This window comes from Dermacentor variabilis, chromosome 2 (assembly GCF_050947875.1).
Source record: "Dermacentor variabilis isolate Ectoservices chromosome 2, ASM5094787v1, whole genome shotgun sequence".
NCBI classification, from domain to species: domain Eukaryota; kingdom Metazoa; phylum Arthropoda; class Arachnida; order Ixodida; family Ixodidae; genus Dermacentor; species Dermacentor variabilis.
In genome coordinates, this window is record NC_134569.1 from 121,541,426 (window position 1) to 121,563,365 (window position 21,940).

General features: G+C 44.8%; 1 protein-coding gene across 9 annotated transcripts in view; it reads left to right on the top strand.

Moving 5' to 3' along the window:
* LOC142572644 (choline-phosphate cytidylyltransferase A-like) overlaps window positions 1–21,940 on the top strand; it is a 57,521-nt gene that overhangs the window by 3,544 nt on the left and 32,037 nt on the right. For all 9 annotated transcript variants that reach the window (XM_075681906.1, XM_075681904.1, XM_075681910.1 and 6 more), the window contains exons 3-5: window positions 5,051–5,159; window positions 8,681–8,797; window positions 14,464–14,615. In XM_075681906.1, the coding sequence (XP_075538021.1) occupies window positions 5,051–5,159; window positions 8,681–8,797; window positions 14,464–14,615 (378 nt within the window). The remainder of the gene's footprint in view (window positions 1–5,050; window positions 5,160–8,680; window positions 8,798–14,463; window positions 14,616–21,940) is intronic.

Consider the following 21,940-nt stretch of genomic DNA (forward strand, 5'->3'; position numbering starts at 1 on the left):
TTGTAAGGCAGCTTTCCTAGTCTCTAAAGCCGCTCGAGTTCACGCTGGTCCTCTGGCGGCCATTTTTCCTAGAAATTATGCCTTCCAACCACTCAGAATCAGCAAAAATCGACTGTCGCGGACAACACCAGCCCCTTTCCACATAAGTATGAGGCTCGGAGCAGAAGCTATGGCGCTTGAAAGTAACCGCTGGCTTGACGAACCAACCGACTGAGCTACCTTTCCGGGCAACATTGAAGGATCACGAGTTCAAATCACAAGTTATGTTCCTTTTTTTCCCCCCCTTTTTTTTTCTTTCTTTTTAATGTCTTTTCCTTCATTTTATCACTGTACGTAAACCCTCCTAAAAAAAAAAAATTATATATCCTCAATTATGTGTGGCCACACATGTGCAGGTCATAAATACCAGGTTCTCTAGCCGAGTGCCATCCATGCGGTATAACCGAGCTCAGATTGGCCCACCTTGACTGATCAAATTGGGCACCACTGTAGGTTAAATGAGGCGTACAACTCCTGCGGGACCCGCCATGGTTGCTCAGTGGTCATGGTGTTAGACTGCTGAGCACGAGGTCGCGGGATCGGACCCCGGCCACGGCGGCCGCATTTCGATGGGGGCGAAATGCGAAAACACCCGTGTACTTAGAATTTGGTGCACGTTAAAGAACCCCAGGTGGTCGAAATTTTCGGAGTCCTCCACTAAGGCGTGCATAATCAGAAAGTGGTTTTTGTCACGCAAAACCCCATTCTCGAATTTTTAATTGAACTCCTGCGGGGACGGTAGAGTATCCGTCTCCAGTGCAAAAGGACCGTGATTCAAATCCCGGTGCAGCGCAATTCTCCACCGGAAAATACAAAAAAAAAAAAAAGAAACGTGTGTTGAGAAAATTGCACAAACAGGCCTGGAGTGCGGCCTGATCCCGGTGACCAGAACCGGTAACGCACTCTCTCACCAGAGCAGGATTGGCCACCCTGGTGCAGTACTGGGCCACAACCTCCTATATGAATACAACAATCAAACCCCGGCCCTCAGTCCCCAGCAGCCGCGAAGCAACTGACCACGGCGGCGGTCAGATCTGTGACGCTGCAGAGGGTGCTAAGAATACCTGGCTCCGGACAGGCCGCCATTGGAATCTGAACCTGGCAACGTTTAACGTTAGAACGCTATCTAGCGAGGCGAGTCTAGCAGTGTTATTGGAGGAATTAGAGGGTAGTAAATGGGATATAATAGGGCTCAGTGAGGTTAGGAGGACAAAAGAAGCATATACAGTGCTAAAAAGCGGGCATGTACTGTGTTACCGGGGCTTAGCAGAGAGACGAGAACTAGGAGTCGGATTCCTGATTAATAAGGAAATAGCTGGTAACATACAGGAATTCTATAGCATTAACGAGAGGGTGGCAGGTCTTGTTGTGAAGCTTAATAAGAGGTACAAATTGAAAGTGGTACAAGTCTATGCCCCTACATGCAGTCATGATGACCAGGAAGTCGAAAGCTTTTATGAAGACGTGGAATCGGCGATGGGTAAAGTCAAAACAAAATACACTATACTGATGGGCGACTTCAATGCCAGGGTAGGCAAGAAGCAGGCTGGAGACAAGTCAGTGGGGGAATATGGCATAGGCTCTAGGAATAGCAGAGGAGAATTATTAGTAGAGTTTGCAGAACAGAATAATATGCGGATAATGAACACCTTTTTCCGCAAGCGGGTTAGTCGAAAGTGGACGTGGAGGAGCCCGAATGGTGAGACTAGAAATGAAATCGACTTCATACTCTGCGCGAACCCTGGCATCATACAAGATGTAGACGTGCTCGGCAAGGTACGCTGCAGTGACCATACAATGGTAAGAACTCGAATTAGCCTAGACTTGAGGAGGGAACGGAAGAAATTGGTACACAAGAAGCCAACCAATGAGTTAGCGGTAAGAGGGAAACTAGAGGAATTCCGGATCAAGCTACAGAACAGGTACTCGGCTTTAACTCAGGAAGAGGACCTTAGTGTTGCAGCAATGAACGACAATCTCATGGGCATCATTAAGGAGTGCGCAATAGAAGTCTGTGGTGACGCCGTTATACAGGAAACCAGTAAGCTATCGCAGGAGACGAAAGATCTGATCAAGAAACGCCAATGTATGAAAGCCTCTAACCCTACAGCTAGAATAGAACTGGCAGAACTTTCTAAGTTAATCAACAAGCATAAGACAGCGGACATCAGAAACTATAATATGGATAGAATTGAACAGGCTCTCAGGAACGGAGGAAGCCTAAAAACAGTGAAGAAGAAACTAGGAATAGGCAAGAATCAGACGTGTGCGTTAAGAGACAAAGCCGGAAATATCGTTACTAATATGGATGAGATAGTTCAAGTGGCTGAGGAGTTCTATAGAGATTTATACAGTACCAGTGGTACCCACGACGATAGTGGAAGAGAGAATAGCCTAGAGGAATTCGAAATCCCACAGGTAACGCCAGAAGAAGTAAAGAAAGCCTTAGGAGCTATGCAAAGGGGGAAGGCAGCTGGGGAGGATCAGGTAACAGCAGATTTGTTGAAGGATGGTGGTCAGATTGTTCTAGAGAAACTGGCCACCCTGTATACGCAATGCCTCATAACCTCGAGCGTACCGGAATCTTGGAAGAACGCTAACATAATCCTAATCCATAAGAAAGGGGACGCCAAAGACTTGAAAAATTATAGACCGATCAGCTTACTGTCCGTTGCCTACAAAGTATTTACTAAGGTAATCGCAAATAGAATCAGGAACACCTTAGACTTCTGTAAACCAAAGGACCAGGCAGGATTCCGTAAAGGCTACTCAACAATAGACCATATTCACACTGTCAATCAAGTGATAGAGAAATGTGCAGAATATAACCAACCCTTATATATAGCTTTCATTGATTACGAGAAAGCGTTTGATTCAGTCGAAACCTCAGCAGTCATGGAGGCATTACGGAATCAGGGTGTAGATGAGCCATATGTAAAAATACTGGAAGATATCTATAGCGGCTCCACAGCCACCGTAGTCCTCCACAAAGAAAGTAACAAAATCCCTATAAAGAAAGGCGTCAGACAGGGAGATACGATATCTCCAATGCTATTCACAGCATGTTTACAGGAGGTATTCAGAGGCCTGGAGTGGGAAGAATTGGGGATAAAAGTTGATGGAGAATACCTTAGCAACTTGCGATTCGCTGATGATATTGCCTTGCTTAGTAACTCAGGAGACCAATTGCAATGCATGCTCACTGACCTGGAGAGGCAAAGCAGAAGGGCGGGTCTGAAAATTAATTTGCAGAAAACTAAAGTATTGTTTAACAGTCTCGGAAGAGAACAGCAGTTTACGATAGGTAGTGAAGCACTGGAAGTGGTAAGGGAATACATCTACTTAGGGCAGGTAGTGACCACGGATCCGGATCATGAGACTGAAATAACCAGAAGAATAAGAATGGGCTGGAATGCGTTTGGCAGGCATTCTCAAATCATGAACAGCAGGTTACCACTATCCCTCAAAAGGAAAGTGTATAACAGCTGTGTGTTACCAGTACTCACATATGGGGCAGAAACCTGGAGGCTTACGAAAAGGGTTCTGCTGAAATTGAGGACGACGCAACGAGCTATGGAAAGAAGAATGATGGGTGTAACGTTAAGGGATAAGAAAAGAGCAGATTGGGTGAGGCAACAAACGCGGGTAAACGACATCTTAGTTGAAATCAAGAAAAAGAAATGGGCATGGGCAGGACATGTGATGAGGAGGGAAGATAACCGATGGTCATTAAGGGTTACGGACTGGATTCCAAGGGAAGGGAAGCGTAGCAGGGGGCGGCAGAAAGTTAGGTGGGCGGATGAAATTAAGACGTTTGCAGGGACAACATGGCCACAATTAGTACATGACCGGGGTAGTTGGAGAAGTATGGGAGAGGCCTTTGCCCTGCAGTGGGCGTAACTAGGCTGATGATGATGATGATGATGATGATGATGATGAATACAGTTTGGCTCATTGCAGCACACTATCTCTGTCAAATGTGGCCTACGTCCAAATAAGTTTCGTACAGAGTTTAATATATGATTTCCCTGTTATTTAACACTAGTGATACATGTTTATGACACACTATTCAAAACAGGTGTTCAGGATTTATCGTTTAGCACTGTTGGAGTGACCTTAGTTGTCTGTGCTTCATTATTCAAAAATGCTTGTAGATACTGTGTTAGAACATTATGATGTAGTTATCGAATGTCCTTGTCAACTTCTCATCACATTGATTTTTAGTGATCCTTTGCACACGTGTTCAACATCTTGAGAACTCGTACAAGTAGACATTCTGCTTCTGAGATTACAAAAGGTATGGGTTTTACATGTGTCTGTTTGTTATCTTTTTGTAGAAACAACTTGCTGCCGACTAGCAGTGATAAAGATTTTCAAGGACCACAGATGTATGTTAGAATTATCAAAAATTGTGTAAAAAAGGGTTCAAAACAGAATAATGGCTTGCTTGAATGGATTGTCAGCTGAACATCCGACATAGCCACATTTTGATGGTTCATGCCTTAACAATTTTCTTTTGTTGGCCATTATTGGGGCATCTTACTGCTTTCCGAAAGCCACAACCTCAGAACTAACTGAAAGCCTTGTTTTGGTTGAGCTGTGTAAAGTGTATTAATGCAGATGTAGTAGACACCAAAATTTTTTAATTTGCTTGGACAAGCTGATATTTCGAACTCTGTAGCCATCAACTGCATTAAGAGAAAGCAGTTTATTGTGAATGTCCTGGTTTAATCTTGCTCTTTGCTTCATCCTGAGCAGTTTGTTGCAAGTTCATTTGAGGCATGTTTGTTGGTAGATGTGCCATGTACCTAACGCAGGGCCACGGTAGATGCTGCTATATATGTGTGATTCATGTGTCTACGGATTCATAATTTTCAGCTGTCAAGGTCAGGTTTCCTGTTGCCTATTCAGATATTTTTGTTGGCTGCAGCTAACGATGATAAAGCTTGAGCACATGCACTGCTTAGGTGTTTTAGCAGGGTGAAATTTTAGGGTTTCTTTTTCTTTACAGACACTCTGCTCACCAGCCCCATTCAGCGATGAGCCTGCGGCGGTGGCGGAGCGAGAGAGGTGTGACTACACTATCAAGATTACAAAGGAAATGGCAGCATCAGGCCAGGGTATGCTTATGTTTTGCTCTATGTTTTTACTTCTTCTTGTGTCTGCTTTTCAGAAGGTGTAAAATTTTAATGTTGTTTGTACCATATGCAAGGAGCGGTATCAGAGATTGACCCTCCTCATTCTGCTACTGAGCAAATGGTCCTAAGTTCAGTTTTTGGTAGCTACAGCTGCACTTCATCGTGGGTAGTATGTGAAATACCCATGTACTAATCATTGAGTGCACATTAACCCTTTAGCCGCCAACCCCGAGCTGTACAATATCGGAAACGATGAGTCACACTCCTCCGGCCCAATTTTCTGCTCCTTCCGCCGCCAAAGACGTATCAAGGTCGTCAATTGCTTGCAATTCTCAAGCCTAGATGGTGGTAGTTGTCTATGAAAATCGCATTTCGTGCCTTTCACGCATGTTTAAGCATGGCAACAGTCATTTCATAATGGCGCTTCGCAAGAAGAATGCCAGTGACGGCGATGCTCCAAGAGGTGCTTCTTGGAGCAGTACAGAAAGCAGTGTTAGTGACTACATGGAGTTTTGTGTCCGACAGTGACTCTGACGTTGTCTTTACCCTGGATATTGCTTCAGGTGACGAGGAGAGCGACGGTGATGACGACGGTGACATACTGAGCAGTGCATGTGTATGGCAGCGCGTGAACACCGATAGCCCACCACTTGTGCCTCCGCGGTTTCCATTCTCTTGAGTGCCCCGAATATTGTGGCGGTCCACTTACAAGAATGACATTCTCGGCTGGTTTCATGTATTTTTTGACTCGTGATGTATTTTAACATCATTGACCTAATCATCACCGAGACGAACCATTATGTGGTAGCATACTTTGCTGCTTGGGGTTCTACATGGAAGCCGGTAGACCATGGTGAGATCATGGTCTTCCTTGAGCTGATAATATTGCAGGGTATTGTCAGCAAACTTCAAGTTGGGATGTACTGGTCAACAAAGGAAGTTTGGAGACACCAATGCTCCATTACCACTGCATCCATTGAGGGAAAGCCGCCCTCAACAGCAGTTTTTTTTTTCTTTTTTAATTTCCATGTGAATTCTTAACAGAAATCAATGATGTAATATATTTTCAGAATCAGAATTGCATGGAAAAAATTATGACTGCTTAAAAAAAAATTGGCAATTTTGGTACGTTTTTCAGAAGGTAAATTGACGCTTAAAGGGTTAAAGAGCACCAGGCTGTCACTTTTTACGTAACCTTCCCGCTACAGCACTTTAATAGCCACAATGTGGCTACGGGATATTCCACTCCATAAATCAATTCACTCTTCAGGAATTGTTAAATGCTATGAAAATTTGTGTTTATTTGTGTTCATAGGTGTTACTGGTGTGGTGAAGCTCCCCTGAAAAATTAAGTGATGCATCTGGAAGTTTGCTAGCCTAAAGATGAATTGTGTGCACATAATGACACATTAGGCAAGTATGCTTAAGAGCCACAAAAGTTACCTGCCACATTGTACTGTATGAACAAGTACATCACTCAAATTATCTGGTGTATTATGAAAATATGTTTCGAGCTGTGCATTAACAAATTTGGACACAATATGCTTCACTCAACCTTCATCTCTCCTGCAATTTTTTGGGCTTGGTATTGCAGACGGAAGAAATTATGAAATTGATGTGATCGTGCAAGGAGACTAGAAACGGTCGCTTGCAATAACGTTAATTCTCACATGTTTTGTTGCAGTTTCCATGTGCTCTTTTTATCATTATGAACATGCCTGAATCTTTTCATGCGATGCTTCCTTCTAGTCTCTAGATTTCTTCCACTTCTTTTTACTCACCTCCCCACCCAAGCAAATTAACCACTTTGGGTGTCGTTAATTCTGTCCACTGAAGATTTACTTCCACAACATCTCCTGCCCCTTGTAAATTTCTTTTGTTGATAAAAGTAGTCTTAGATCTGTTGATGTGAGGCGTTAGGATGTTACATCAATATAAATGAAGCTGATTGAATTTTGATCAACTGCTGCTTGGTGACCTTCCTTGAGAGCATCAAGTTAAAACTGCAAAGCAAAATTACCTTTTCCCTCTAAATCACGCAAAATAAAGTATGTGGTGTTCTGTAGAACTAAGATCAGCAAAAAAATAAAGTAATTGTGTTGAGGTTTTACTCTTCTTGCATTGGGCACTGATAAACACCAAAAACACCAACAGTTTTCCGTCTAGCTCATCTTGTGCACCACACAACAGGGTTGATAGCAGTACTGGTGCGGATGCATCGAGTACTGCTCGCATATCTCGCATATTCTGTGAGATTCATAGACTTGGAAAACAAATATTCAAGAGAAATGTCTCAAAAGTAAACACCATCTCAGTGAAGGCCACATCATGGAAGGTTTGCTAAGCAGGCTTGTCTTCCATGCATTTAGGAACAAAATAAACCAGGAGGGAGCACTACATCACACAGCAGCCATTGCATGTCAACTTTTTGCCTTTTTTCTCACAAAAAGTCAGCCCAACATGTGACCCTGCTCAGGGAACTTAACCCAGTGCTTGTTTTGTGGCAGGTTTGAATTGACATAGATTTGTTAGTGTGCCTTGCCAACTGCTCTGTGTACATTTTCTCTTGGTATGTTTGTGCAACATGAGTTGTTTGTTTTTCAGTGTATACATTTAAAGTCTTCTTTACAACTTGCGAGCGCATTTATCGTTGTCGTTGCAATGTTCCTGTTACACCCGGTGTCTTTTCAAAAAAGCTTGTGCTGAGCGTAGCTAGCCTGGCAGTGGAAGACACTAAAACTTACCACGACATGATCGTGTGTTGGGGTAACTCTCTCGTTTTCAAGGTTAATTTTGGGGAAGTTGGGCGCTCATAAAGGCATTTCGTAGTAGTATGGTAACACTAATCAAAGAGGTGCTGGAGACTCGGGCCTTAATCAAGGCTCTTCCGGCTTCAAAACAAAGGATGCACTTAATTTCAAGACAACATAGTAATTGCAATAATGGGGTGTTCCAGAGCTGAAGCTCCAACCGTCATGACATTGGCGAAATATAAGCACTAAGAAGCATTGAATCATGAGCCAGTGGTCGCTGTGGTGCATGCTGTGGGGCTCAATATAATAGTAAACCAGCTACAAGATGAAAGTAGTGGAGTGAAGCTTGTAGCAGTAAGTGAAAGACCACATAAGAAAGAGATGGCAGCAAAAGTCTTGGTTTAGCAAAGTCAGTAGTTTGTGTGCTGCTGCAAATGTTTAGTGAACATGGTGAGACACCAGACGACACGAGCTTTGCTGCACATAATAATGCATTAGCTATCAGTGACACATTGATAGTACGGAGGGAACTGCAACTTTCTTTTTTACTTACCACCTGTGTGTGACGGCACATTTGTTCTGGTGCAGAGAAGCCTTTGGGGCTTTGGCTTTTGTATACAGTGTAACAATTTGTAAGGGCTTATATGTGGCTTTCCTGCTCACACTCACTGTTGTGACATTCCTTCAATGCAAGCAGCTGCTAATGGACTGGTATATGTTAAAATTATGTGCACTTTCTTGCTTTTTCAGCGCCTCGGCCAATTAGGGTGTATGCCGACGGTATCTACGATTTGTTCCACCAAGGCCATGCAAGGCAACTAATGCAAGCGAAATCCGCCTTCCCAAATGTCTATCTCATTGTTGGCGGTAGGTAGTACCTTTCGTGATGCACGTAGCATGTTGCTTTAGACTTAGAGGAAGAAATATGTGTTGCACTAAATGTTAACAAAGTAACTTTTGTTGGTCATAATCCATAGAAGTTGTTGACATCGGAAGTTGTGCAATAGCTGGGAATAAGCTTTTTAATGAACTAAATTATTTTTGGTGTAGTACATGCCCACTTGATAGGAATCCTTGCAACCGCTGTAAGATATCTGCCCTGAAACTTGTTGCACTATGCATTACTATTCTGCCCGTTTTGCTAGAAAGCTTAAGCATTGCAGGAAGAAATTGTGCAATGCTATAATGTATTGCTAGTTTGTGAGGATCATAAATACAAGAATTGCAAGGTAATTCATGCACTTGGTAGTTAACCCAGCACCTATTGGCATAGTTTCTGATGCACACACCATTGTGGCCAACAAAAAATTCATTTTGTTTCCAGTTCCTTATTCTTTATTTAGGAGACTGTTTGTGAAATGCTTAATTTTAGTTATATTTCTGCCATGTAGTACAATTCTTTTTTCATGCTGTCACCACATGCAATAGTTTTCTCATCCAAGAGAAAAGTTGGGAATCGTTCAATAGCATACCTGCCAACTCTCCCTAATTTTCTGTAATGGTTACAAATTTGGGCTCATTTACGATCTTGCGTCAAGCTGGTGTGTCATATGTGCAGAAATATGATAAACTATAAAGCATGTTATAATCGACAGCAATGGTTTCGGTGAGCAAGTTGCATTGCATAAAGACAAGGCAAAGACAAATTTGTTTGTGGTACCCTATTGATATCTGCACCTGCTCAGACATTCAAGCATATTGGCAGCGGCTGTACGGATTCCCCAAGAGCTGAGTCAAGTTGCGGCCAGTTTTATGAAAAATAAATCCTGTTCATGATAAAGTTTAGCTTGTTGGTCACCGAACACTTTGTTGGAAGTCTCTTGATGGTGAAAGGACATAAGAGGGGCAGTATTGGCTTCGAGTAAGTTTATACAGGTAAGTTCCTGGCACTGGTGAAATCATCAGCAGTCTGTTGTTTGTCAGTCTGCTGTTCCACGTTTGGTGCTGTTTGTGTGCTGTGTGCAAAGGTAAATCCTTGTTACTGCAGTGTGTATGGGTCCCTTAAAAAGCGTATATCAGGGTAAGCATTTAAATAAAAGTGCATGCTCTCTACCCACCCCTCGTAAGGTCTCGGTGTGGTGTCTGGTAGATTTTACGAATTTTGTAGTTGACAGGTTGGCAGCTCCGTGCTAGTTACTGAACGCTGTGGCTGCAAGCATATTCCCACAAAACTTATCACCATGCTTGTGTTCCTCTAGAAATTGGAATTTAATGTCTTTGATAGGCTTGTGTGAATATCAATTTTTTGGTTGGAAGTGAAGTCAAAGTGAATAGTTATATTTAGTGTTAAATAATTTCGAAGTGAATACAGTAAAATCTCATTCATGACCTTTTGAAAAAATAAAAAAAAAATAAACGTACTTACCTGGAAAACATACAACTCAAAGTAATTAAAGATTTGACAGACTCAACTGTACTTTACATCTACATAATGTGAATGGTTGTGTGAATCAAGACGCCGATGCATAGCAAGCCCTGCATTTGCATTATTGCAGCTTCGGCAAACTTATGTTTGCGCTTCTTGAATTTAGCCTGATGTCAGCAGCTTCTTCGAGCAGGGAACTTTGGTGGGAAGTTTTGATGTGCCCGCTCTGCGCTAATAGTTTGCAGCATGAGACGCCAACGTCAAGCTGCTGGGCCTGAGCCACCTGAGACGCACATTTTCTTTTTGTTATTGCGTAGTGCTTTCAGACAGCGACAGGAAGCCAAAACGAAATCGAGCTGGTGGGCGATGCTGGAATAGGCTGCTGCCAGAGTGAAACATGACGCTCACTTCATGCCGCCTGCGGCAGGGAGCAGTGGTGTTGGTGTGTTTATGTTGCCACTTATAGGGTGTATGCACAAGTGGTGATGACCCAGCACATTGCGGGTAGCGCACCATGTTGGATCGTGGTAATGTGTCGCATTAATGTTGGTCGCATTGTTGGATCGCAGTAATGCACATCTTTCACTGCAATTTTAGAGGCAAGCCAGTACACACAGAATTAAGATCTTGTTGACGTTCACTCATCGTAAATATTGCTTCTAGTTAGCATGTATCGCTGCATAGTTTTTAATCTGGTAACGTAGCATGGGGACAAAACTCTTCATTACTGCATTCTCATGTTGTAGGCCACCTGAAAGACCTCTTCAATGACTGAAATCCTGACAAGCGCTCCGTCACAACAGATGTGATGTAGACTGAATGCACTCGCTGTGGAGTGGTCAACAGTAATTTGGAAGTGGTTAGCCTGAATTGAAGAAAAAAAGAAATACTGGCCTTAGTTGTGAAGAAATGCAAAGCGCAAATTCTAAAATGTTTGTTTAGCAGTGTGATGATGATCACTGTGTTGACTGCTACTTGCTTCAGCCATGGCTCATGCGACCAGCCGCTTGGGCGAAAGCTCAGCCCTTGCAGTGCATTCCGCAACTTCAGCAAAAATGATACTTACACTGACTTTATGTAAAGAATATGCTTAATGCGCGCATACCGTCTTGCCCTTAAAATCGCAGTGAGAAGTGTTCAGGACCGTGATCTGACACGCTTGCATGCAGCATAGTCAAATCACCGACGGTTTAAGTACCTGATAAGCGTCAAGAACAGACCCAGCACTTGTCTGGATTCACAGCAAGTTCCTGCCTTGTAGTTATATGGGAGATCCATCAGGGCATCGCTGTTCAGAAAGTTTTCTGGTCTCATTGCACTCATGTGCGAATTCCCACCTTGGGAATTCTAAAGCTCACATTTCTGATGCTTCACCTTTAGCTTATCGTCTTTTACTTCTGAACGGTAGCTGCAACAAACAGCAGCACATGACACCATTTATTCTACATGCAGTTGTGCGGCAGTACGCACTTCGCCTTACTGCACAGTGCACCAACATGGCGCGCTACCCACAATGCGCTGGGCTGTCGCCGCTCATGCTTACACCCTATCAGATGTGTGCAGTACGCTTCTAACAGCACTGCCCCACATGCACTGTGAAACAGATAAATTAAGACTCCTAATGTAGTAGGGTTTAGGCATTCTGGGCAGTTATTTTTGCAGGTTATGTGTGCAATCTTTTTTTTTTTTTTTTCAGGCTGTTGTACGTAGGAAAATGTATATTAATTTATTGTGAATACATCGAAAACTTCAAGTACTTAAATTAGAGCCAAAACATATACAGTCAAACCCGGATATATAGAATTATTGCCTATATCGAACAGTTGCAAAATCCCCTTGGGAATCCCATGCAAAAGTATAGCGCTATTGTTTGCATATATAGAACTCCCGTGCACCGGCATATCGATGTATCGAACTCCGTGCTTAGCTGTGCCCCAGCAAGTGCGCTTCTCCCATTGCATCCTACCCCCCGCAAGTGCGCTTCTCCTCATGAAGATCTCGCGATGTTCCCGCGATCTCATGCGCGCCGCCCCGCAATCTGAGAAAGGGGCATGTGGGTAAAAGGCACGTGACAAGGAGCACTTGGAGTGTGATTGGGTATGAAAGGGATGCGGGAGGGAGAAGCTACGCTAACCGCAGGTGCCCGTGTTCCGGAGCCATGGCCGCGAAAAAACGCAAGAATTTGGATTTTTCAACAAAGGCGGACATCATTCGACGGGTGGAGACTGGCAAGAAAAAGTCGTCGGCCGCAAAGCAGGCTTTGTAGTAGCTGCAGACAACGGATGTCTGGACAGTGAAAACGACGCTGGATGCCTGGACAGCGAATTTCGCGAGCTCTCGGCATTCCCAGGCGCCATCCCAGGCAGTGTCGACGAATGGTGCTGACGACGGCGTGCAAGCTGTAGCAGATTGCGCTGATGCGGAGATTGTGGCTGACATCATGGGTGACGAGGACGTAGACTCGAGCAGCGGATAAAGTTCCGACGAAGAGGACCATGCACTGCAGCTGAACTTGCATCAGCTTTCAGCGTCATTCGCTGCTGTTGTGGCACAATGGAAGGCGCTGCCCTTTCTCATTTGGACACTGTCAACAAGCTTGAGGACAGTTTAATGAACTTGATGGTGCAGAAGAAAAAGCAAGCAAAAGTCAGATTTTTTCTTCCGAAATAAAGTGCTCTGGTCACCGCGCTGCGTTTTTTTTTTTTACACGCCTTGGAGGCACAGATCGGTAAGTTACCGTTAGTCACGACATCGGTAAACTGCCTTGAGATGTGTGGAGTTGTTAGAGAAGCTTTTGACATGCATATTTTATATTTTAAATTATCAATATATCGAACTATTTCGCGATCCCCTTCGAGTTCGAATATCCGGGATCGACTGTATTGAATAGCATAATATTCAATCAAATATTTTAAAATATAGAATATTCGCCCAAGCCTAGTCTTTAATAATCTGCTGCTCACTGTGAAGCTGTGGCTACAACTGCACTAAAACTGCTGCCAGCCATGACAGTTGTATTTCATTGAAAGATGACTGCAAGTAATGACGATCACTCCAAACTCAAAACAACTAAAACATAGTCTGCAGTGTACTGCCATCTATGAAAAATAGCCACAAACTGCTGTTCTTTGAGCAGCCAACGAGTGGCTGGCTGTGGAAGGGAATGAACAAAAAAAGAAAAAGGAAAGAAACTGTGAAAAAAATATATTTAGGACTTGGATCGAGCCCAAAAATATTGAGTTTTCAACTTGAGCACTCTGGCCACTGCACCGCGGCTTCTTGTCCAAGTGAACACAGAATTCATGCTTTGGGCATCGACTGGTGGCAGTAGATTTTCTCTTGTGCTTATCTCCTGTACTTTATTGGAGCATTGTGACATCGCTCTGCATTGATCGAGGCGCATAGATTTGGTTGCCTTCTTGGAGTGGTGCATAGCCACTGTGGGGGATTAATCAAGAATCATATGGTTCTCAGTAAACACCTCTACCTGGAGGGCTCGCTTTGCAGGCATGCCCTGCTTGCAATTATGTGGTGCTGTGGACAGTAGTACATGTCTGTTGCTGCATACAAGCTGCATGCTTTCAGATTGAAGGGGTGCCTCTCGGTATTGTCGTGGACTTTCCATGAGTTACTCCAGTAGCACTGGAGTTCTCCCTTCAGTCTATTTCGGGAGTGCCTTGGCTTCTTTGTAGGGTCAGGTATCCATCACTATTAAGAAGTAGCAGCGAGAGCCATTAGCATGAATGAAACACTATAAGTGAACTTTTATAGACCAGGACTGACTGTGCAGAGTGTGAAATGAAGTCAACACTACATAAACTTGTCCGCACTACCAGCAGTTTTTATTGAGCACTGGCCAATTACCTTTGGCCCTTGGCAATCGCTATGCTGACTTTTCCTGGCATTGCCTTACAAACCTGGGTCACATTTGCTTTGAGATGTGTAGAAAATCATGTGACTAGTCTTGTAGTTTGTCAACACAGCATTGCCATGTGGCAGCTACTGATGCGTCATTAAACTATATGTTGATGGTACCTCGGCAATCCCAACAGCCTTTATTGTACGGTTGTTCATTACCTCTTGTCCATGCCCAAGTGTGAAAAGTCTCAGATTTTTCTGGGGTGTATTTTTTTTGTGTTACACTTGCATATTGCATTCGCTCTTGCAGTGAACAGTGATCATCTCACGCACACAATGAAAGGAAGGACAGTGATGAATGATGCTGAACGGTATGAAGCTGTGCGCCACTGTCGTTATGTTGACGAGGTTCTGAGGGATGCACCCTGGGTGATAGATGATGCTTTTCTTCAGAAAAACAAGGTACGTTTGCATGGTTTGGTCATAACTAAATAATGACAATATATAGGACAGGGTGGGTTTTGCACTTGCCACGCATCATTTCCTTGGCAACTGTAATGTATAGCAAATTCGATATGAAATATCAAGGCCATTTTGTCAAGTTTCTAGAGGCTTTTTACTGCTTTTCGCACAACTTTCGTCCATATTTTTTACATAGTGTTTTGGTGTTAGTCTTAAAAACTCGGTAGTAGCTCTACTAAACTGAACTGGTTGCGGATTTTCATTTAGCTTTTCTTAGCCTTTGTGATGGTTTTAAGCTGAAGTTCTCATAAGACAGATTTTTAAAATTGTGTGCGGTGCGATGCTGTATATGTAATCATGCATTAGATGGACATTCAAAAAAGGTCAGATGTGCGTACAAGTATTTCATGGCAAATTGGTAAATGTTTTTTTATTCAAAATACTTGTGCAATGAAGAAAATGTTTGTTGCAAAAAAATTTTCAGATCCATAGCTCTATAGTTCAATCAAAATCTGAAGCTTATAGGTACTGAAAGACATTTAAATAAACTGCAAGCCCTAGTTAAAGGGCAACTCCGGCGTTTTTTTAACCATATTAGGGTATTTTCATTTTCAAATGGCATTGACAGTCCTGTGACCAGTAGGGTGCTTCAGTTTGCTTAGAAATTCATCAATAATTTTAAATAACCAATAAACAACATACCTAAATGGGTAGCTGCTTCGTGTAACATCACGATGAGTCTATGATGTCAGATCCTGCACTACCATAATGTAAACACATAGAACATGTGCTAAGCACGTAGTACACGTGGCGCTAACATCAAAGAAGCAAAGCTGATGATGTTTCCTGATGACATGGGGAGCTTTTACAGAGTTTCACAAGTAGACAGCGGAAATTTAAGTGACGATTTCAATGACAGCGGCGGTGCAGTCTCTGACGTCACAAACACAGGGTGGCCAGTAGAAAGTCATGAGTCAGGAACACAACCAAGCTTTAAAATTTGTTTTCAGGAAAACTAAATGACTTGCAGCAGTGTATTTTGGCACAGATAATCGGAGTGCAAAAGAGATAATATATTCAGAATTTTATGAAGATCCAGTGAACATGGAAAAAATTGCTGTAGTTGCCCTTTAAGGAAAACACACGTTAATGGGGGAGGTAGGTTCTAGACCAAAAATTTCTTTATTTTTTGAGATATAGTGCTCAAAACTTGTATGTACATATATGTAATGTTATATGCTTATTTCAAATATAAGGTCAGTTTTCATTTACCTCCTCCTTTCAAATTTTATGCAAGCTTCATTTAATTATCTTTCATAAAGATTTGCAAAAGAGAGAGAGAGAATGAAACCTTTATTTGAAGCAGTGACTTGTCAGTCGAGGTGGGAGGGTCCCTTATTCCAGAAACCCTCTGGCTTGGATCGCCCTCCGGGCCCGGGCGACGAGTTCGCGCTGGTCGACCAGGTCAGGCTTGGAGATCGCAGCCTCCCACGTTTCAGCGAGGAGGTTTGGGTCTGCGTCTGCTGGGGCTACTAGTTGTGCCGCTGTGATGGTTTCTCAGGTTTTCTTGCAATGCAGTACAGTCGAACCCGACTATATCGAACCCGTTTACATCGAATTATTCTATATATCGAACAATTTCTGGTCACAGTATAGTTACAATGAGTATATATAGCAAAAATTACGCTTACATCGAACAAATATTGCAGTGACTCCCGATATATCGAACGTCAAGCGGCGGTAAAGTGCCCCCAGAAGTTGGCTTTCCCTCGCGGTAGCGGGGAAACTTGGCGGCGTGGCTCCATCCAACCGCTCTCCCTACCGTGACTGCCCTGCCTCAGGCTGTTCAGGCGAGCCATCGACACTCCCCCTGTCGCGCATAGTGAAGTCTATTATCCTCCCTCTTTCTCTATCATCTTTCACTTCCCACTCCCTCTCCCCTGACGACGCTTCGCCGTGCTCCCTCACGGATTGCAGAATCAAGCGTCCTTCCTTTCGTTAGATCACTATCAATCGACACTCCCCAGCAAAAAATGATCCTGGCCCGCCTACAGCGCTTGCTCAGACAGCCAATCAGAGGCTCTTGTGCGCTCTTCGTGCAAGATGGCGAGTGTGCGAGTTGTCTGGCTGCTTCTCTGGTTTATCGTGTTTGCACCTCGTGGGCCTTCTCCCGCAGTGTTGCCGTGATGAAGCGGCAGAATTCGCCTTTCGTCATGAAGATCGAAATCATAAATCGCGTCGAACGCGATGTCCCCGCAGCGTGCAAGATTCCGAGGAGCACTCTCAGCACGATTAGGGCTGAAGTGGCCAGACTCGCAACCCGGTGCCCATGGCGCCCGACGCGTACGCACGGCCGTGTACGAGGCGTTCTTCATACATGCCGGTTTCGGCGTGCTCGGTGATCACTGTAAATTCTGATGAATGCGACGAAGCCGTTGCCGGTGTTGCCGAAGTTTGGAGCGAGCTGTCAAAATTTCCGGGACATCCGAATCAATGGTGGACGAGTTTGTGAGTGCAGATGATGGTGTCGTGACGACGGTAGAGCCCGGAAACGAAGACTACATCGCCGACATCGTACCGAGCACAAATGAAAGTAGGCACGTTGAGGAAAGCAACTACGGTACTTTGCCCACATCCTCCGAAGTGATTGGTGCACTCGCATTAGTCCGGTGCTTCTGCGCGAATGCGGAAGGTTGCGGCCTAAGCTGCTCCGACTCCTTAGACAACGTGGGGAAGTACGTGCATCGCAGGCAGCGAAATTGCCCAAGCAGAAGAAAATGCAGGACTAATTTATGTGAAACTAAGCTAGTTTCGTCAATAAAGTGATTTTATGAATGGTATGTGCTTTTATGGCATCCAATTATTTAGCAGGCTTATATCGAATTATGCTCTATATCGAACTGATAGGCGTTTTTTTGCGGGTTCGATATAGCCGGGTTTGGCTGTAGGAGGTGTGCCAGGCTGTCTGGCACGTTGCAGTGTGGACAGGTGTAGCTATATAGCGTCGGGTGGAAATGATGCAGTAAGCTTCCATGTGTAAAGGTATTCCTCTGGAGTCGCCTGTAGTCAGTGCCTTCGTTTCTCGTTAGTTTTGGATGTGGTGGAGGGTATACCCTGCGTCCAAGGTGATAGTGCTGCAGTAGTGCTTGATAAGTTAGCGGTATTGTTTCCGTTTCCTCCGCTGATTTGGGTGGGTGGGACATGCCTAGAATATTGTGTGGAGAAGCCCGGTTGACGCTTGCGCGGGCCGCGGTGTGTGCCGCTTCATTCCTCTTGAGTCTCTTGTGTCCCGGAACCCACATGATGCAGGTGTAGGGGGGAGGAGTGTCGCCACGTTTCAGTATGTTGATCGCGTTTATAGAGATTCTGCCCTTCATGTAGTTACGTGCCGCTGTTTGAGAGTCGGTGAAGACCGCTATGGCATGCTCGCTTGTATGGGTGGTGAGTGCTATAGCGGCCTCCTCAGCTGTGTCGGCACGTTTGGCGAGAATGGTCGCCAACGCCAGTGTCGTACCTTTGTTGTCTGTGACGCTGATAGCGAAGGCATTTCGGCCCGAATACTTGGCTGCATCCACGTAGCGCGCCTGCGGGTCATTACGGTGCTTGCGTCTGATGGCGTTTACCCTGGCGAGCCGTCCGTGTCGATGGTGTTCTGGATGCAATTTTAAGGTATCTGAAGAACTTGTAGACATTCTCGGAGCTTCGACGTAATCTTTTCCTTACATTCGCCATCGTGTTCTGGGTTGGTTACGTATCCTCTGCGTTGGAGGACTGCTTGGCCTGTGGTTGTTAGCTTGAGTCTCTCGATCTGTTTGATGAGGTGCGCTTCCGCGAGTTCTTCCCAGGAGTTGTGAACTCCCATGCGAAGCAATCGGTCAGTGGAGGCGGTTGTCGGCAGTCCTAGGGCGAGCTTCGTGGCCTTTCATATGAGGAGGCTTAGCTTTTGTTTCTCGGCTGTTTTCAGGTTGTTGTAAGGAGTTCCGTATGTAATGCAGCTGTAAAGGAGGGCTTGTACCATTTGCAAGGTGTCGTGCTCTTTGAGGCCATTGCGGTGATTGGCCACCCGTCGTGTCAGATGAGTAAGCTGTGCCACGGTGTTGTGTAGCCTAGGGAGTGTGGCGGAGCCGGACCCGTTCTTGTGTATATGGACTCCGAGAATTCAAAGTGAGTCGACCTTCGGTATCGGGACTCCCTGAAGAAGGACTTGTGGGTCCGGTGCGTCTTGGCTTGGGGGCCGGCCCCGGGTGCATGCCCCGAGTACTAACAGCTCGGATTTATCCGGGGCACAGTGAAGGCCGCAGGTGTTGAGGTACCGTTCGATGATGTTGACCGCCTCCTGAAGACGGGTCTCCTGTTCGCCCGTGCTCGCGCCTCTCGTCCACAGTGGGATATCATCTGCATATAGAGCATGGAATATCCCTGGGACGGTGTCTAGGAGGTGGAGAATTTTGAGGAGGGCCACGTTGAAGTGGAGTGGCGAGACTACCGAACCTTGTGGCGTACCCCTTTTAGGTAGGTTAAATGTCTTGCTGCGGAGGTTGGCAATCCCAACCGCGACCGTACGGTTGGTGAGGAAAGCGCTCATGTAGGCGTATGTTTTGGCACCGCAGCCGATACCTTCTAGGTTGCGAAGAATGCCTTCATGGCTTACGTTATCAAAGGCACCCTTTACGTCTAGCGCTAGAATGGAAGACTGCTCTGCCTTACCTAAAACACGAGTTGTGAAGTATTGAATTAGAAGCTAGAAAAAGTGTTTTTCTGGTGACTGACTTTGAACTCTTGCAACTCTTGTTCTAGGTAAGGCAGGTTGGTCTTATTGCATTCCTTGAATCATACAGAAGCCATTAGTACCCTGTACAAAGAAATTTCAGGAACTGATGTTTTACAAGTCTTTGCAAAAAAGTAAGGCAGCTCGCATAACATTAGAACCAGAAGAGATAAACAAATATGGAATGCATATTCAAAATAAGAACATATTACATATTTTGACAAGTTTTCAGCACCATATCTCAAAGAATATCCTTTTTTTTACGACCCACCTCCCCACTTAAATAATAATTAAAAACTTAGCATAAAACAATGACTGCTGTAATTTTTACTGTTTAAGCTTTAGCAGCAGCTTTGATTTTTATTAACTTTATCACATCCAGGACTCCTTTAGAGGTGTTAGTAAAGCACCCAGTAGCCTTACTTTCTGCGCTGGCAACATCTTTGTCGGCACTGTGTATGAAAGCTTTCGGAGCATTCACAACTTGGTCAGCTTAAGGTGCTGACGGCATCATCAGATGCAGTTTCCTATTAAAAGAAATTGTGGCAGAATCAACCTTTGGTTGATGTCTTTTCAAGTGGTAGCATGCAAATTACAAGAGACGTGTTGCAGATTTCAGTGACGAAGGTGCTCGTCTTCCACCATGGTGGACCTTGCAGTAAAATTAGTACATTTAGTCAGCATTAAAGCATGTTCAATCACACAACATGATGCAGTTCGCCTCAGAGAAATGTGTGACAGTGCAACAGTATTGTCACAGGGTGGTGACGTTGAAGACCACAGTAGCAGTACTGTGAAAGACAAAACTAACTTTTATTGGGCGAACCTGTGCCCACAAGATCAGGCTACGCTTATAGCGCAACGATAGAGGTGAATACAGCTGGTGATCGTTGAAAATCTGATCAACAGGTCAAGCGCGTCGGCTTTTATACATCAATCGTCAAATGTTCCAGACTAATCGCTGGGACCCACGTGTCTTCCACAAAGTTATACACTATTTGCATCGCGCACACGTGCAATCAGATTACACAAGGTTCTGTCACAGACAGCGGATGGAAGCATCGATAACATTTGTTAGGCGTTGACATGTGTCGCCAGATAAAGATAAACAAGTACACGTGTCAATACCCCCCTTTAAAAGCATCGACCCGATGCTGCAAACAAACAAAAGCAATAAAGAAAAACACTGTAACAAAGAAACCAACAAAATAAGGAAGTTAGTCAGTGTCCGTAAAAGGGTTTAAGATGCACCACGTGGACCACTTCAGATCGTGCGCGGCGCTATGTGAATGTGAAATGCCGTCTGGCACGACCTCATAGTCCAGTCATAGACCTCACAGTCCATAGTCATAGTCCAGTGCGCCAATACGTTGAATGACCTTGTAGTGTCCGAAATAGCGCCGTAATAGTTTCTCACTCAGTCCTTGTCGGGGTATCGGGGTCCATACCCAAACACGGTCGCCGGGCTGGTACTCGACGAAGCGTCGTCGGAGGTAGTAGTGTCGGCGTGATGAGGTGTCCTCCAGCGGTTCGAATTTGAGGGCCTTCCCATGCAGTTTTAACTTTCAACTGGGCGGAGATGTGTCCACTCATTAATCGGCCCCTGTGTCCACTAAGGCGGCAACTGCGTGGCCGTCGAGAAGCACGTTGAGGTTGGTGGTTCTTTGTCTTGCGTTACAGTTAGGTCTTGGCGTCGGATCACGGCATCGTCGCGTTGACCTGTGGCTGGTATGTGGCGTCGTCAGGTGATCTTTCGTCAGTGTAGTCTTGGCTTCCTGGCTTCGTTGGGATGACAGCGTGTTGTTATTATGTCGTTGAGAGGGCCTCTTTGTCGTCTTCGGCGGCGGAGGATCTTCGTCAGTTCGATGAACAGCAACCGCACCTCCATCGGTTGCTGCTTTTAGTTTTCCGGATATAGGCTCGCAGAGCGGCCCCGGCCTGGGCCAGTGTATGGTCGGCGCTGCGGCACACACACACAATTTTTGGACCCGTTCTATCAGAAAAATAGTGCACGTTAGATTAGAGTAAATACGGTAATCGTCGGATCCCGTTTGTTGTGTGCACTTACACGCTCGTACGTGGCGATCCAGTCTTCCATGTCGAGGTCGTCGATGCCGCAGAACGTTCCTCGATCCCATGACTGAGCCAGCACAACCGTCTGGGTTGTAGGCGTTGATGTGGGCTGTGCCAGGTCGGGTCCTGTTTCATCCTTCATGTTGTCCAGTCGGAGGTGACGACCACTGCGGAGCTCGGTTGTTGTTTCTCGTGGGTACCCCACACCTCTCACCAATTTGTTACATTGTACAAGTGACATATAAAGATGTACAGTCGAATCTCTACAATTTGAACTCGAAGGGGCTTGAAAATTTGTTCGAAGGAAGCTAATTAAATGGAGGACTTGCCTGTAGTGGCGCATGTGCACTGAGCTAACACATGAGTGGGAAGTTCCACAAGATTTATTGACATGTATTTACAAATTACAGTCAGTTATTAGGCGTATCGGGGCTTGTACTGTGATAGGAAGCAGCAGGTGCACGCATGTATAATAAAAGGAAAC